General features: G+C 46.0%; 1 protein-coding gene across 1 annotated transcript; it reads right to left on the reverse strand.

Annotated features, from left to right (window-relative positions):
• Positions 1–1,039: 1,039 nt before the first annotated feature.
• On the reverse strand, positions 1,040–12,794 carry PTGER2 (prostaglandin E receptor 2). Its single transcript, XM_016198242.2, has 2 exons — positions 11,946–12,794; positions 1,040–2,229 (listed from the first exon to the last, which is right to left on the reverse strand). Exons 1-2 carry the CDS (start codon positions 12,759–12,761, stop codon positions 1,987–1,989), a joined length of 1,059 nt encoding a protein of 352 aa, XP_016053728.2. The 5' UTR covers positions 12,762–12,794; the 3' UTR covers positions 1,040–1,986.
• Between the last annotated feature and the right edge of the window lie 552 nt (positions 12,795–13,346).

The following is a 13,346-nucleotide window of genomic DNA, read 5'->3' on the forward strand; positions in this document are numbered from 1 at the left end:
AGGAGTAAACTAGGAAACAAAGCTCTAGAAATCTACCAGTCCTTAAATAAATGGCTTAAACTGTTATATTTTGGGCCCCCAGAGGGAATCATTTTGTTCCGACTAGTGACATTATGTCCGAGGTTGCTTTGGGGGGTGGTGAGGTGGGGTGAAGGACTGTAGTTAACATTTTCATTTGGAGAAAAAAAGTCATCTGATAAAAAAAAAAAAATCAATTTTCCAGATTCAAAGTAACCTCATAATTTTATGTTTAGGAAAAACCCATGAGCTTAATTAGTTCTATTTAGAACAATTTCTTAATGTTAGAATACTTGGTAGACACGGAAGATTTATTTACATGTCCAGATTTTAGTTAAGTTAAATTTTGCCTGGTTTGTTTAAATTAGTAGAAAAGCAAATCATTTATTTATTCTTTTTAAAATAAGAGCTGATCTGACATAGATTGTGTCAAATACACTGATGCTTAGAATGGTTTGGAAAAATTCTAAGTGATCATCTAGTTTGATAACTACTTATAGGAAATGGTTTTACGTAAGCAACTCAATGAGACTTTGGAAAAAACTAACATCCCTTTTTGTTTTTTTATAACAGCTACCTTGTAATAACATTCACAGAAAGGAAAAAAAAAGGTTGTTCTACTACTTGGAAGATGATGCTGGAGGGAAAAAAAAAAATCCTCTAGTACCAAGTACTATATTGAGTACTTTAAACTCCAATTTACAATGCAACCCTACTTTAAAATCCTTCCAAGTTAGATTTTTTCCTACTTTTATCTCATTGAAAAAATATTATATCTACTCTAACTATGAAATGTTATTTGGGGGGATTCATCAAATACTATTTCATTTTCAAATTTTTCTCTTATAGTTTACTTTTGTAACATTTCAGCTGAATTTACACAGTAACTAAGGTATGATTAAGCAGTGCAAAGCCACTGAAATATTTTGGTGCTGAGTTGACACCACGCCAAACATTTAGATTTAGAAATACATAAAGCTATGACTCACTGATAAAGGCTTTCCTATATAGTATTAGTCAGCCATGCTTTCTGGATAAAAATATGGGCAGATGAATCTTGCTACAACACAATCATCTTATAAAGTAGATGTTAGTCATGGCCTCAACATCAGCATTAAAAGGGTTCCAGTGTATCTGAAGAATTCGCCAGATTTTTCAGCTTTTAACCCTAACATGTGGCTTCGGACATAGCCACATATACCCTCCCCTGGAAATAGAATGAAGAGTGTTAATCAGAATCAGCTCTCTTAATAGCCTGTTATTTCTTGTTGAGAGGAAAATTCCTAAAGTTTTCTTGGTTCCTATTAGCACAATGGACATCATAAAATAAATAATCTGACACTTTGACACACAGCTTCCGGAGGACTAGTGAAAGAAGACAGTAAGCAGCTGAACCTACTCTTCTATGAGTAATACTGTAGTGACGAGAGAGTACGGCCCCCACGCAAAGTGCCCATAGCTCTCAAGCTCATGGTTCGAAGAAAGGGCTGGTTAAGCGATCACAGAGGACGAGGCTTGGTTGCTTCCACATATCGACTTCCTAGGGAACACATATGAAGTTTTATCTGGTCTGACTGTACTCTGTATGTTTATAACAGTAGTTACACAGAAGATTAAAATGGAAAACACACAGTAACTATTTCGGGTTTTAAACAAATTACAAAACCACATGCTTTCTCATTCAACAGGAAAGCTTAAGTCCAAAGGTAACCGCTCTTGAATGCAGCTGGTTGTTCCTCTAAAGGCCATGTAACTAATATGCTCACCGAGGGGAGACTTTCTAGCTCCTCCTGGCACCTCCAGGAAATGCTTGTCAGCACGTCTGCAGCCTAAACCATTGCCGAAATGTTGGTTTCCTCTGCTTCATGGGGGTAGCTTCATTTTGTTTACAAACTACTTTTTTTTTATTTCTCCAAGGAACCATTTCAAAATGATCTTCCAGATGCTGGCTAACCAAGCACTTCTTAGCTATTGTCCACAAAGGTCAGTCTGTTTACTGGCATGTGACCGTGAGGAACAGGAAGTTTCTGTTGTATCTTGTGTTCTTAATGGAACCCGGCAGCACAGGACCGAGCGCATCAGTCTCAGAACCGGGGGCCTCAGGATGACAAAGACCCAAGGGTCGATTATTGAATTAATCGATAAAAACCTAAGTGCTTGGAGGTCCCACTTTTCTTTTCGAGAAGAGGTTTCATTCATATACGCAAAAATCTGTAAGAAGCAAAAGGGGAAATGACGTTAGTTTTACACTGTAGCAGTGGACAGGCTGAGACCATAGGCGATTTCTTAAGATTTAAGAGCAAAACGTCTTTTGTGTGGTGGTGGTGAGAGGTGGACAGCAGGATCTCTCTTCTTCCGTCTGTTTATTCCTTTCAAAAGCTCTGAAACAGAAGTATTATCTCCTTTTGGCAGATGAGGAAGTGAACTTCAGGAAAGTTAATAACAACATGTTACATTCACTTCCGGACACTTAATCTGATTTAATGATCAGAGTTCAGTGCGAGAGGGGACACAGCAGAGCAGGGTGCTGGCCACGGACGGCCTGGGTTTGAATCCAGGCTCCATAGATGGCTTTGGGACCAGAAGTGAAAAGCCAACCTCTTGGTGCCTCAGTTACATCTGTAAAATAGGCGATAAGGGCCACAATACCTATGCCTTAGTTGGGAAGATGAGAGGAGATAATAGGTAAGAGCTACTTAAAACTGTGCTCAGAGAATATGTGCCCCACAATATTATTCTCTCCACTTTACCAATGGGGACCCTGAGGTGCAGAGAACTCAGGTGACTTGCCCAAGTTCCCAGGGCTGTTTGGTGATGGAGTCAGGACACAGGCGCCGGCTCCTCTGGCACTGGTGCTCTGCTCACCATGTGCCCCATCCAGGTCGCCTGTGTTAGAGCAAAGGCCTCCAGAGCCCTGTCCTAAACACCGAGAAGCTGGCCCATCTTCACATGTTGACCAGTGTTTGCAAGGACGCACCGGCTCTCATCGGATTCCTTAGATGTTTAGAGAGCAACACAACTCTCTGGTCAGATGAAAAGGAATGGAACTGTATGTGCTCAAAAAGATCAAACGCTTCACTCTGCTTACAGAAAAGAGGGAAACAGATGTAAATCACACCCAGTCATTTAAAACTGCTCTTTACAATGCTCCAGGGACTTTCTTGCCAACGGTAGCCCACGAGTTGGAAAGCTATTCCCTCTTTCCTCCACCCTGCTTTACCAGAAGAGATGTTTTATTTCTTCCCCTCCTGCTTACTCTGGAGGCATCTGACAAATGGATAGACAAAGCGAACTGCAGGGAGGGAGGAGAGTGGTCATCTTCCAGTCGCTTATGTTAGGACAATTGCAGGAAGGCTTGGCAGCCACAGGCGTTTATGCCAGAGAATGTTGGCATAGGGAATGGAGAAAAGACTTGGCAGATGAGTAAGGAAAAAGAAGAATTGATGGAGGATTTCCCTGATTATAGAGAGAAGAGAAAGGTAGGTGGGGATATGCAATGGGGCAATAATTTTCTTCGCAGCAGAACTATTTTTGGATGAGAAATACACAGAACTTATATGGTCTCTTTAAGAGTGTAGAAATTCAGGATACCATTGTATATAAACCTGGTAGATTAAGATATATTAGTCACCACACACACACACACACACACACACACACACACGCACTCTGTAGCAGAGAAGTCCGAGTTTATAATCTAGTTTCGCCAAAGACTATGATAGCACTGAGCAGGTGAGCCAGATGGGCAGCGTAGGGAGGCCTCAGTATGCTAGTGTCACAGCTCCACAAGCGAAGATGAGTCAGGTTTTCAGTTCCTGATCTCTGTGGAGTATGACAGAGCAATGAGAAGTGAGGAATGGTTTTAGAGGGTGAAGCAATTCTGTACTATTTGTTTCCTTTCCATTTCATCCACAATGCAAATTTTAAAAATTGCTTAAAATTTGCATTTCAGGAGCTGGCCAATATTTTGCAGAAGATAATTTCTTCTTTCACACTTGGAAAAGACACATACTTCAGTGGCCCTTGAAGTTCTTGATGCAAGTTTTGTCGTCTTCTACCTCTTCATTTAAAAAAAATTTTGGTTCTTGTCTTTTGCTTAGAGTTCATCATTTTTGATCTTGTGGACCCTGGGTTTTTTTTTTTTTTTGTGTGTGTGTGTGTGTTTTTTAATTATAAAATATACATAACAAAATTTATCATTTTCAAGAGTACAAGTCAGTGTCACTAAGTGCATTCACATTGTTGTGCAACTGTTTGTTTACATACTTTTTAATTTTCTGTATATTATGATGTTTTGACATCCTAAAAACCTTTCTGGCAGGGGAGAGACTGCCCCTTCAGGGATGCCCAGTTCTTAGAGATAACCAAGGGCCCCCCCAGAGAGCTATCCTTTGACATGCAAATTAACCAAGCCAAAGCCCCTTATCTGGCCCTGTGGCCCAGGAGGCAATATTCCTCTGCCTTAATCTCCCCAGGGCCCGATACCAGGCAACTAGGGGCCAGTCCTACAGCTTAGAGCCTGCTGAAAGGATCCCAATAGCCTGCCCTACGCTGGTCACCCTGCCCTGCCTCGCCCTCCCCTCGGAAACTCCTTGGCCCAGGCTCCTGCTGCCTGACCTGCACTAGTACTTTCCTATGTGGCCCTTGGTGTTGTGCGTTCCTTGCTGTTTCTAGGACCTGTGAGTATGAAAAACTTTATTTTCCTGAGCCTCTCTTGTCTCCTCTCATGGCCACACCTGACAGAAGAACAGAACAGCAACCAACACTACCATCCATTTCCAGAACTCTTTCCATCTTCCCAAACTTCCCATTAAACAATAACTCTCCATTCTCTCTCCCGCCAGCCAATCCTGGGTTTTAATGAAAGGCTGACACGCAGCATAGAAATCAATTGATGAATAATGTTTTAGTGCTATTTTGCTTCAGAGGCTAGTAGAATTTATACATATTTCTGTACACACTACTAACACATTTGCTGTAAGAAAAATACCAAGTGCTAATCTAACTGAATCAAGCGAGTGTTCATTCCTTAGGACAGGTCTCTTTCCTGGGCTTTAGTGAGACTGTAACAGCTGCAAAGTGGCACAGATGGAAATAAGTGTTGGCACTGACTAGATACTGTTGGTTTGAGCTACTTTCCTACCATCAATACAACCACATAGTGGGTTCAGAATTTTACAGCAAATGAGAACTTTATCTGGCTGCTCATTGAAATTGTCCAAGGGGCATTAAAAATATTCTCTCAGGGATTCTGATTAATTAAATCTGGTATTTAAACGTGGGTATCTATCATGATTTTTAATCCCTCCCCCCCCGCCCCACCCTGACGAGATTCTAATGTGCAGCCAAGGTTGAGTGGCCTGCTTTGGAATCTTACCTAATACCTGAAATAAACTCAAACAAATGACTGAGCTTCCAGAATTCCTAATCATTAACATACAATCCCGGTTTTCCCTTAGAAATTGAATCCTATGGAGATAGCAGCTAATATTTACTGAATATCTGTGTGTGCCAGGCATGGTGCAAAGCAAATTATGTATTATTCTATTTAATCCTTACATGAACCTGCAAAATATTATTTCCATTTTAGTAAGGAGGAAACTGAGGCCTAGAAGATTAGTTACCTTGTCCCAAATCACACTCCAAGTAAGTAAGGAAGTCATGGAGTCATGCTCAAGCAGGGGAACCCCAGTTTTTCTTTTAGTCACTACTCTATTGCCGGCCTGTGATGTGAAGTCTCATGTAAAATGCACCAGTGAATGACTCAATTATGAGTTTGTAGGAGACATCTTTTCGAAGTTGGCACAGAGGTTTATGGGTGTCACTGTCCCTGGTAAAAACCATGGCTATGTCTGAGTAGCTACCTGGCTTCTTTGGATGCTTCTCTTTCCCCACTTTCCACAGCTAAATGACAGGCAGAGATTGTTGTATGTTTATTTCCTTGTGAAAAACATTCGTGAGTGTCCTGGCTATAGGCTTTGCATAATTCATTCTTAAAAAAAAAAAAATCACGTGGAGATTATTTTCCAGGTATTTGATATTTTAAAGCAACTCCTTCCCCCAAATCATAGGTGCCTTGTGGTAGAGGGAACAGGAGCCAGTTTCCCTTCAGAAAGAAAGACTGGGGCCTGAATGTGGCTCCCGCACTAAAGAGTGTCCCCTGCCTTGTGCTCCAGGTGATCCCAGAGCCAGACACAAAGGAGAGTCAGTGCTAAGGTTTAGAGCTCTGAGCCTGAATATTCCAGGGTGGTGACTCTAACCCCTTTGAGAAAATGTTGAACACTATGAACCATCTACCCAGGTCTCTGATAAATACAAGGTTTTGCAAATGTGACCTACTGCACTGTCCATGGAGTGCAGGTTACAGGAGAGTTAGCCTTCCGCTAATGCACTCTCCCATCACACATCTGTCCCAGCTTCAGAAGTCTTAGTCTAGTTTTCTGTGAGGGGGAGGCAATTTTAGATAGCAGAGCAGCTTGAGAAAAATGGAGCTTGGTACACCTTGATATAATTTGAGGCACAAGGGAGGTGAGCTTGAGAAAAGAATGAGGAGGGGTGGTCAGAAACTTCAAAACAGCAGACAGGGGAAGCCACGGAAACCAAGCAGGCCAGGCTGCAGGTTAACTGGGCCTGAAGCCTGCAGGTGGAGAGAGACTTGTACATTGCCTTCCTGAAGCACTGTTTCCAGAGATCAGTCACGCACCATCTCTCTCTTTTTTTTTTTTAAATTAATACTGTGATGGGTTCTTGAAATGCCAAAAAAGAAATATACCATCCCTAAAAGCTGTTTTTCTTTAAGCTGAGGTCTTAATCACCTGAAACAGCAGTGATGATCAACTCATTGGTTCTTGCTGTCCAAATGTAAAAAACAGGGTAATTGTGTCTTTACTCACAACCACCATTTCATAATATCAAAGTGCAAAGGAAAAGATGCCAAGTGAAAACAGTCATATAGGGAAACTTTTTTCTCTTAACGAGTAATGTGTATTAAGACTATTTCAACAATCCCCAAGCACATCATTAATGATGCATGAATATTAACTTACATAGATATTAACTTAAAATATCACCAAGCAAAGTTCATGGTGGTTACACATAGAGATTTCTGGATTGCTCTTTCACCCCTACTAGAATTGTGGTATTTTCCATGTATGTAATTGATATCGCTTTTGTATCAGTTTTATCACCCCCGTTCATGTCATAAAGAGTACTAGGAATGAACAGGAAACTCCAGTACTGTTTACTTGAGTTTGTTCTCTATAGCAAAGATCAGATTTCCACTAATCGGGTTTACCTAGAAATTATAGCCTTAAAGAATTTCTAAAAATTTCACTCTTGAAATTTTAGAGCTGAATAAAATGCATAAGCGCTTTATTCAGATGGCATGTGGAAACCAGTTTGAAATGACTAGGAGCTACCCACAGTTATTAGTAAAGTGATGAGAAAGTGGCTCGCTGTGGTTGGAAATGAAGACACAAACAGTATCTGAGGCAAGAATGGAGTCTGATATATTTCCTGCACTCTGTTCCATTTCATGAAGAAAGTTTCTATTTATCTCTGTGAAATGATGACAACAGCTGATTAACATAAGGAGGAATTTATTAATTTATACAATATCCCTTTAGTGCATAAACAGTTTGGAATATGTTGTTGGTTCCATGAATGATTTCGTACTGAACAGCCAAAATAATGTCATTTCCTAAACAACACATGGTCTTTTTTTTTCTTCTTTTTTTTTTAAAAATCAGTTAAGAAATGTTTTGTGGTACCAACGGAAGATTTTACATGGGGGGGTAATCTGAATATTTCTTAATTTAGAGTAGCTTTTACATTAGCCAATCTCCTTAAATCTCAATCTCAGCCTTCAATTCACAGGTCTGTGGAGAAGAAAAAAGGAACCACACACACTTGGCCCCAGCTCAGGCCCCTTGATCTGACACAGGTCTCTGCCATTTTATTATTATTTACATTTTTTGGTTAATCTTCACCTGAGGATATTTTTTCCATTAATTTTTAGAGAGAGTGAGAGGGAGGGAGGGAGAAAGAGAGAGAGAGAAACATAGATGTGAGGGAGACACATCGATTGGTGGCCTCCTGCACGTGCCCTAACCAGGGCTGGGGATCGAACCTGCAACCCAGGAACGAGCTCTTGACCGCGAATCAAACCTGAGACCCTTTGGTGCGGAGGCCGACTCTAACCACTGAGCAACACCAGCCAGGGTGCCATTATATTTTTAAAGCTAATAAGTTGGAATTAAGAGGCAAAGTGGTCCAAGTATTTATAACTGGGTCACAATTCTCTTGGAAATCTTGGATTAATTTTCTCATGTTATCCCTGAAATGAGCAGTTTCCCTCTCATAGTATTGTGGTTAAGAGCATAAACTCTGTGCTTAAACTGCCTGGCTTTTTTTCTCACATGGATTGGCTGCTTCCCACATGCTCCCTGACCGGGACTGAGGATCAAGCCTGCAACCAAGGTACGCGACCTTGGCCAGAATCGAACCCGGGACCCTTCACTCCGCGGGCTGACGCTCTAACCACGGAGCCAAACAGGCTAGGCCTAAACTGCCTGGCTCCAACACTCACCAGCTGTGAGACCCAGGGTAAGTGATTTGCCTCATCTGTAAAATGGGAATAATAATACTATCTATTTTACAGGTTATTGTGAAGATAATGGGTTAGTGTTGTAAAAATTAGTGCTCAAAATGTTAGCCATTTTGACGTTGATGATGATAATGATATTTGATGCTGAAATTGACTTCATTACAGGGCTCTGGGTATTTTACATTTTGATAGTTTCACTTCCCAAACTTCGGAAGTCCTAGACTGGGATTCTTGTAGGATTTAGGAAAACTGGAACTACCAATGTCATTGTCCCAAAGTGTGGGCAGGTCAGAATGACTGCTTCCTAAAACCCCACTCTCCTCCTCCCCCCACTCCTGAAGTGCTGGAACAAGCAGGTGTCGCAGTGGCACAGCTGTGAACTTGCCTTGCTGGGCTACTTCTAAGGGACAAGAAAGCAGCTCTGGCAGGAACAGGCAGAGATTGGGTAAATTGCCAGTGTTTTCTGGGACGCAAGGGAGAAAATTAGTTGGAATAGCTCATTAATAATTATTTTACCTTGATTACATTTTAAATTGATATTTTGAATAAACTGAGTTAAATAAAATATATTGATTAAAATTAATGTTTCTTTTTATTTTTTGTTGTGTGGCTACTAGAAAATTTTAAATTCTACACGTGGCTTATACTGTTTCTATTGGACTACATGTGCTTGGGGAGAGGAACACGAGAGTGTCCAAAGGCAACCACAAGCCTCTGCCTTGTCTAACAGTGTCCCCAGACAGGATGTGCGGAAATGACTCCTGCCTCAGGTGGGAGACTGGTGTAGGCCATTTCTGACCACAGTTTTATTGTGGGCCAACAAACTAAAAGGACACGGGGGAAAGTGCCCCCCATGATGAGCATTTTGAAAGAGCAGAATGTATGCACCAAACAGCAGCCATGAGTTTTGAATTATCAGATAAGCCCTCCAAGAAATAAATTGGGATAGTGTAACATTTTATAGGGTTTAAAGTGCTATGTAAATGAAGACACTAACAAGTGCCAAGAATCTATTGACAAAATAATCTTCATCTAGCCCCTCCCATGCCATAAGCAGGTAATCTAAATAAAAACACAGCTTCAAAACAAACCTCCTACTGCCCCGCTCCTTCTAACCAGACTTCTAGCTCTAAGCTCCTTCCATGTAGCAACTCTGGATCTGCCCCTGGCTTAATATTAAGTAAAGGGGTGGGGTGGAGAGTAGATATATTCATATATATTCAAATATATATTTGAAAATTAGTATATGGTAATGATGGAGTCCTCATGATAAAAGGCAGATTTAAAAACAGAGGAACCTATTGAAATTCCCTGCCTTTATTTTGAAAAATACAGGTTATGCAGTAGATCAGTCATGCTTGAAGGGGAGACCTTTTCCCTCCTGTTCTCCTCCTCTAAAGGGCTTCGGAAAGGAAATCATACTTTTTACAAGTTATTTTTTACAAGTCACCTCTAAGTCCATTCCCAGGCTATTTAAGTAGCTGGGGGTCAGGGATATTTTTATATGCACACTCACAAAGAATAAATAAAATTCCAAGAATTGACATCCTAAGGCCCACCTGTCCGGGACAGGCAGTCCCCAATTCAGAGATGATTAATGTCTCCCAAGGTGAATTCTAAGTTGTTTCGTGGAACCTGAGATGCTTTCTTTCATAGCCACTTATTCTGCCTCCTTGTCCCAATCCCCAAAGTTGATTTAGCTCCTAACATAATCTATAGGTTCTATCAGTAAAACAAAACAAACCCAGAGAAGCCACGTTGGTTTCTACATCATAGCATTTCTGTGGCGCGAACCTGCCGGCTGTCGGGCGTGGGAGCTGCAGGCTCCCAGAGTCCTTCGTTTGATAGCACGGCGCCTTTCACACGCTCCGTCTCATGCCCCTCAAGGTGTAACTTACTGTTCCGACCAGCTGCTGCCCTAGCGGAGGATGGGGCAGAAGTGGTGGCCACAGTGGGGACCAAGGAGAAGAGACTATAGCTAAGCAAGGGAGTTAATCTGGGGCATCGGAGGGTCACATCCGGGCTTTTAGAACCCTGTGTCCTTTTCCACCCCTGAGGATAAGCGTATGTAGATAATTAAAAACAGTGATGATGGTGGGAAGTGGGATAAAGTTACTTCTTCAGCTTCTCCAGGTCAGACAAGCTAATGGCAGGCGCTGTGGGTCTCTTTCTCCCACACTGTGCAGGTGGGAGCCACTGACAACTGCTTCCTGCCCGCAGGGTCAGCCTCATTCTTCTAAAGATTAGGGAGTGGAGCTGCCTGAGCTCCCAGTTTCCATTCCTCTGTAAGAGGCCAGCTGTGCTCGGACACATTCCGGGCTCGGTACCCCTTAGGAGGCTCACAGCTTCACAGAGCTACCTGCTGAGGTTGCCCCAAACCAGGCCAGCGCCCATCCCAGCACTTAGGCTCCTGTCTTTCAGTTCTCCAGACGGGCTCTGATCTGCTGGGTCCCGGCAAGTGCAGGACATGCCTACCTCTCCCATCCCTGAGATGCACCAGCCCTTCCTGTTGTGGCCTTGTGCTCATAAAGTGCACTATTATAGGCCGAAGAGCACCTGGATGTATTCCTGACAGTGACATCAGGAAGATATTTTGTAAGAGTACAAATGCCTCCTCTAGAGGGATCTCAAAGCTTAGCGAGGGGTTCCTCCAAGCAATCAGCTTTTCCTCTCATTATCATTATGGACGTATTTTGAATTTTCATGGCCAAAAAGGGTTATGCTACCAATAGGTAAATTGGGAAACCTGTAAACTAGGTGCTTGTTGAACTTTTAGGACAAATAATGAAATGCTCTGAAGTTTTGCAACAGGGGCCCTTCTCACCCGGGATCATTCTCAGCGGCGGCTGGGATGCTGTGGGTTGGGTGCCACATTTTGCCCTGGGAGAAACAACGGGCAGAGTGTGGAGAACCAGCGTGAGTGTGTGGGCAGGAGGTACCAGGAGCCAAACTGCAGCTCAGGGAAGGCAGATGGTGCCTGCTCCTCAGGTGCCGAGCCAAGCTCGCAGTGGAGGGGCCTTTGGCTCTAGGATGGGGCTGGGCCGGCTCAGGGAGCCTCAGCCAAGGCTCCCGGTCGGTGGGGCTGTATCATGCGAAACACGAGCCCAGAGAGGCCCACGCGCCCGGGCCTGGAGCCAGCAGGGGGGGAAGGAAATGGGGCAAAGGTGAGAAGCGACAGGGGACGTCCACAGACCTCTACAAATCGGGACATACTTTTACAAGTTGCAAAAGTCCGTGTGGCAGTGGGCAGGGTGGGCGTGGGAGGGGAGGGTGCGAGCAGCCCGCGCGGGCCGGGGCTGTGGACGCGAAGAGAGTGACTTACGGTGAACGGCAGGGAGCAGACGGCGAAGGTGATGGTCATAATCGCCAGCAGAATGAGGTGGTCGGTCTCCTCGGCCACCGACACCCTCTCCCCGCGCCGGCCCGCGGAGGGGCGGCCCCGGCCGCGCCGGCCCCGGCGGTGCATGCGGACGAGGTTGAGGATGACGCTGAGGTTGCAGGCGAGCACGGCGGCGATGAGCAGCAGCAGCAGCGTGGCGTAGAGCCGCAGGTACGCGGAGCCGCCGTGCCGCACGAAGCACCACGTCCCGGGGCAGAACTGCACGTACTGCCCGGGGCGCAGCAGCGGCGGCGCGCACAGCAGCAGCGAGGCGGCGTAGATGGCGGGCAGCACGGCCAGGCCGCGGCGGCGCTTGACGTGGCGCTGGTAGAAGTAGGGGTGCCCGATGGCCAGCGAGCGCTCCAGCGCCATGGCGAAGAGCATGAGCATCGTGGCCAGGCTGAAGAAGGTCATGGAGAAGGCGAAGTAGGTGCACGCGCGGCTCTCGGGCGCCAGGGCCACCAGGGTCTGGTTGCGCGCGTACGAAGCCAGCACCACGGGGCTGATGAGGCAGGTGCCCAGCAGGTCGGTGAACACCAGCTCGGTCACCAGCACGTGGAACAAGGAGAGCGAGTTCCCGCGGCGGGCGCCGCGCCCCGCGCCCCCCCGCCGGCGGCGCGCCAGCAGCGCCAGCGCCAGGACGTTGCCCAGCACCCCGGCCGAGAACATCACCGAGCTGATGGCCGGGCTCTCGCCCGAGGGGAGCCACCGTCGAGTCTCGCAGTCCTCGGGCCGGGAGTCATTGGAGGCATTGCCCATGGTGGGGTGCCGGGGGCGGAGATGGGCCCTCTTTTCCCGGCTCGTACCTGGGAGGAGGAAGGTCTGAGCGCGGGAGTGCTCCGGGACCCAGAGGGGAAAGGGGAGGGGTCGGAATCCTGAACCCCCTTCCGGCCCCCCGTGCGCCCCGGGGGCAGGCTCGGCCCGGGTCCACCCCGCAGCTGCCGCAGAGGTAGCTGGGCTGCAGCATCCGGGCGGCGCCGGGGGTTCCCGGACCCGCGCCCGCCGCGCCGAGGGGCCGCCGCCGCCTCCTCCGCGCCGCCCGGGGGCGCGCTGGGCGCGCCGTTCCCAAGGTCCGAGGGCTGGCGCTCCGGGCGCGCCGGCGGGGAGCGGGCTCGGGGCTCGGCGCTCCGCTCCCGGGGGTCGGGCGCTGGGAGCCGCGCCGTCTGCGGACCCCCGGAAGCCTTTAGCCCTGCGGAGCGCGGCAAGGCGGCGACCGCGCAGCGCGGCGACTCACCCAGCACTGGAGCGTTACAGGACTCAGTCCCGGGAGATGTTAAAAATGAGGGAACAGCAGGCACCAAGGGCGGCTTGCAGTGAGACCAGCAGGCTCTTTTTTTTTTTTTT

This window comes from Miniopterus natalensis, chromosome 1, assembly GCF_054644295.1.
Source record: "Miniopterus natalensis isolate mMinNat1 chromosome 1, mMinNat1.hap1, whole genome shotgun sequence".
Taxonomy (NCBI): domain Eukaryota; kingdom Metazoa; phylum Chordata; class Mammalia; order Chiroptera; family Miniopteridae; genus Miniopterus; species Miniopterus natalensis.

Coding starts and splice junctions, on each gene's coding strand:
- PTGER2 (XM_016198242.2), bottom strand. CDS start 12,761: ATGGGCAATGCCTCCAATGACTCCCGGCCCGAGGACTGCGAGACTCGA. Junction 2,230..11,945: donor TCTGCTCCCTGCCGTTCACC/GTAAGTCACTCT, acceptor TGCTTCTTACAG/ATTTTTGCGTATATGAATGA.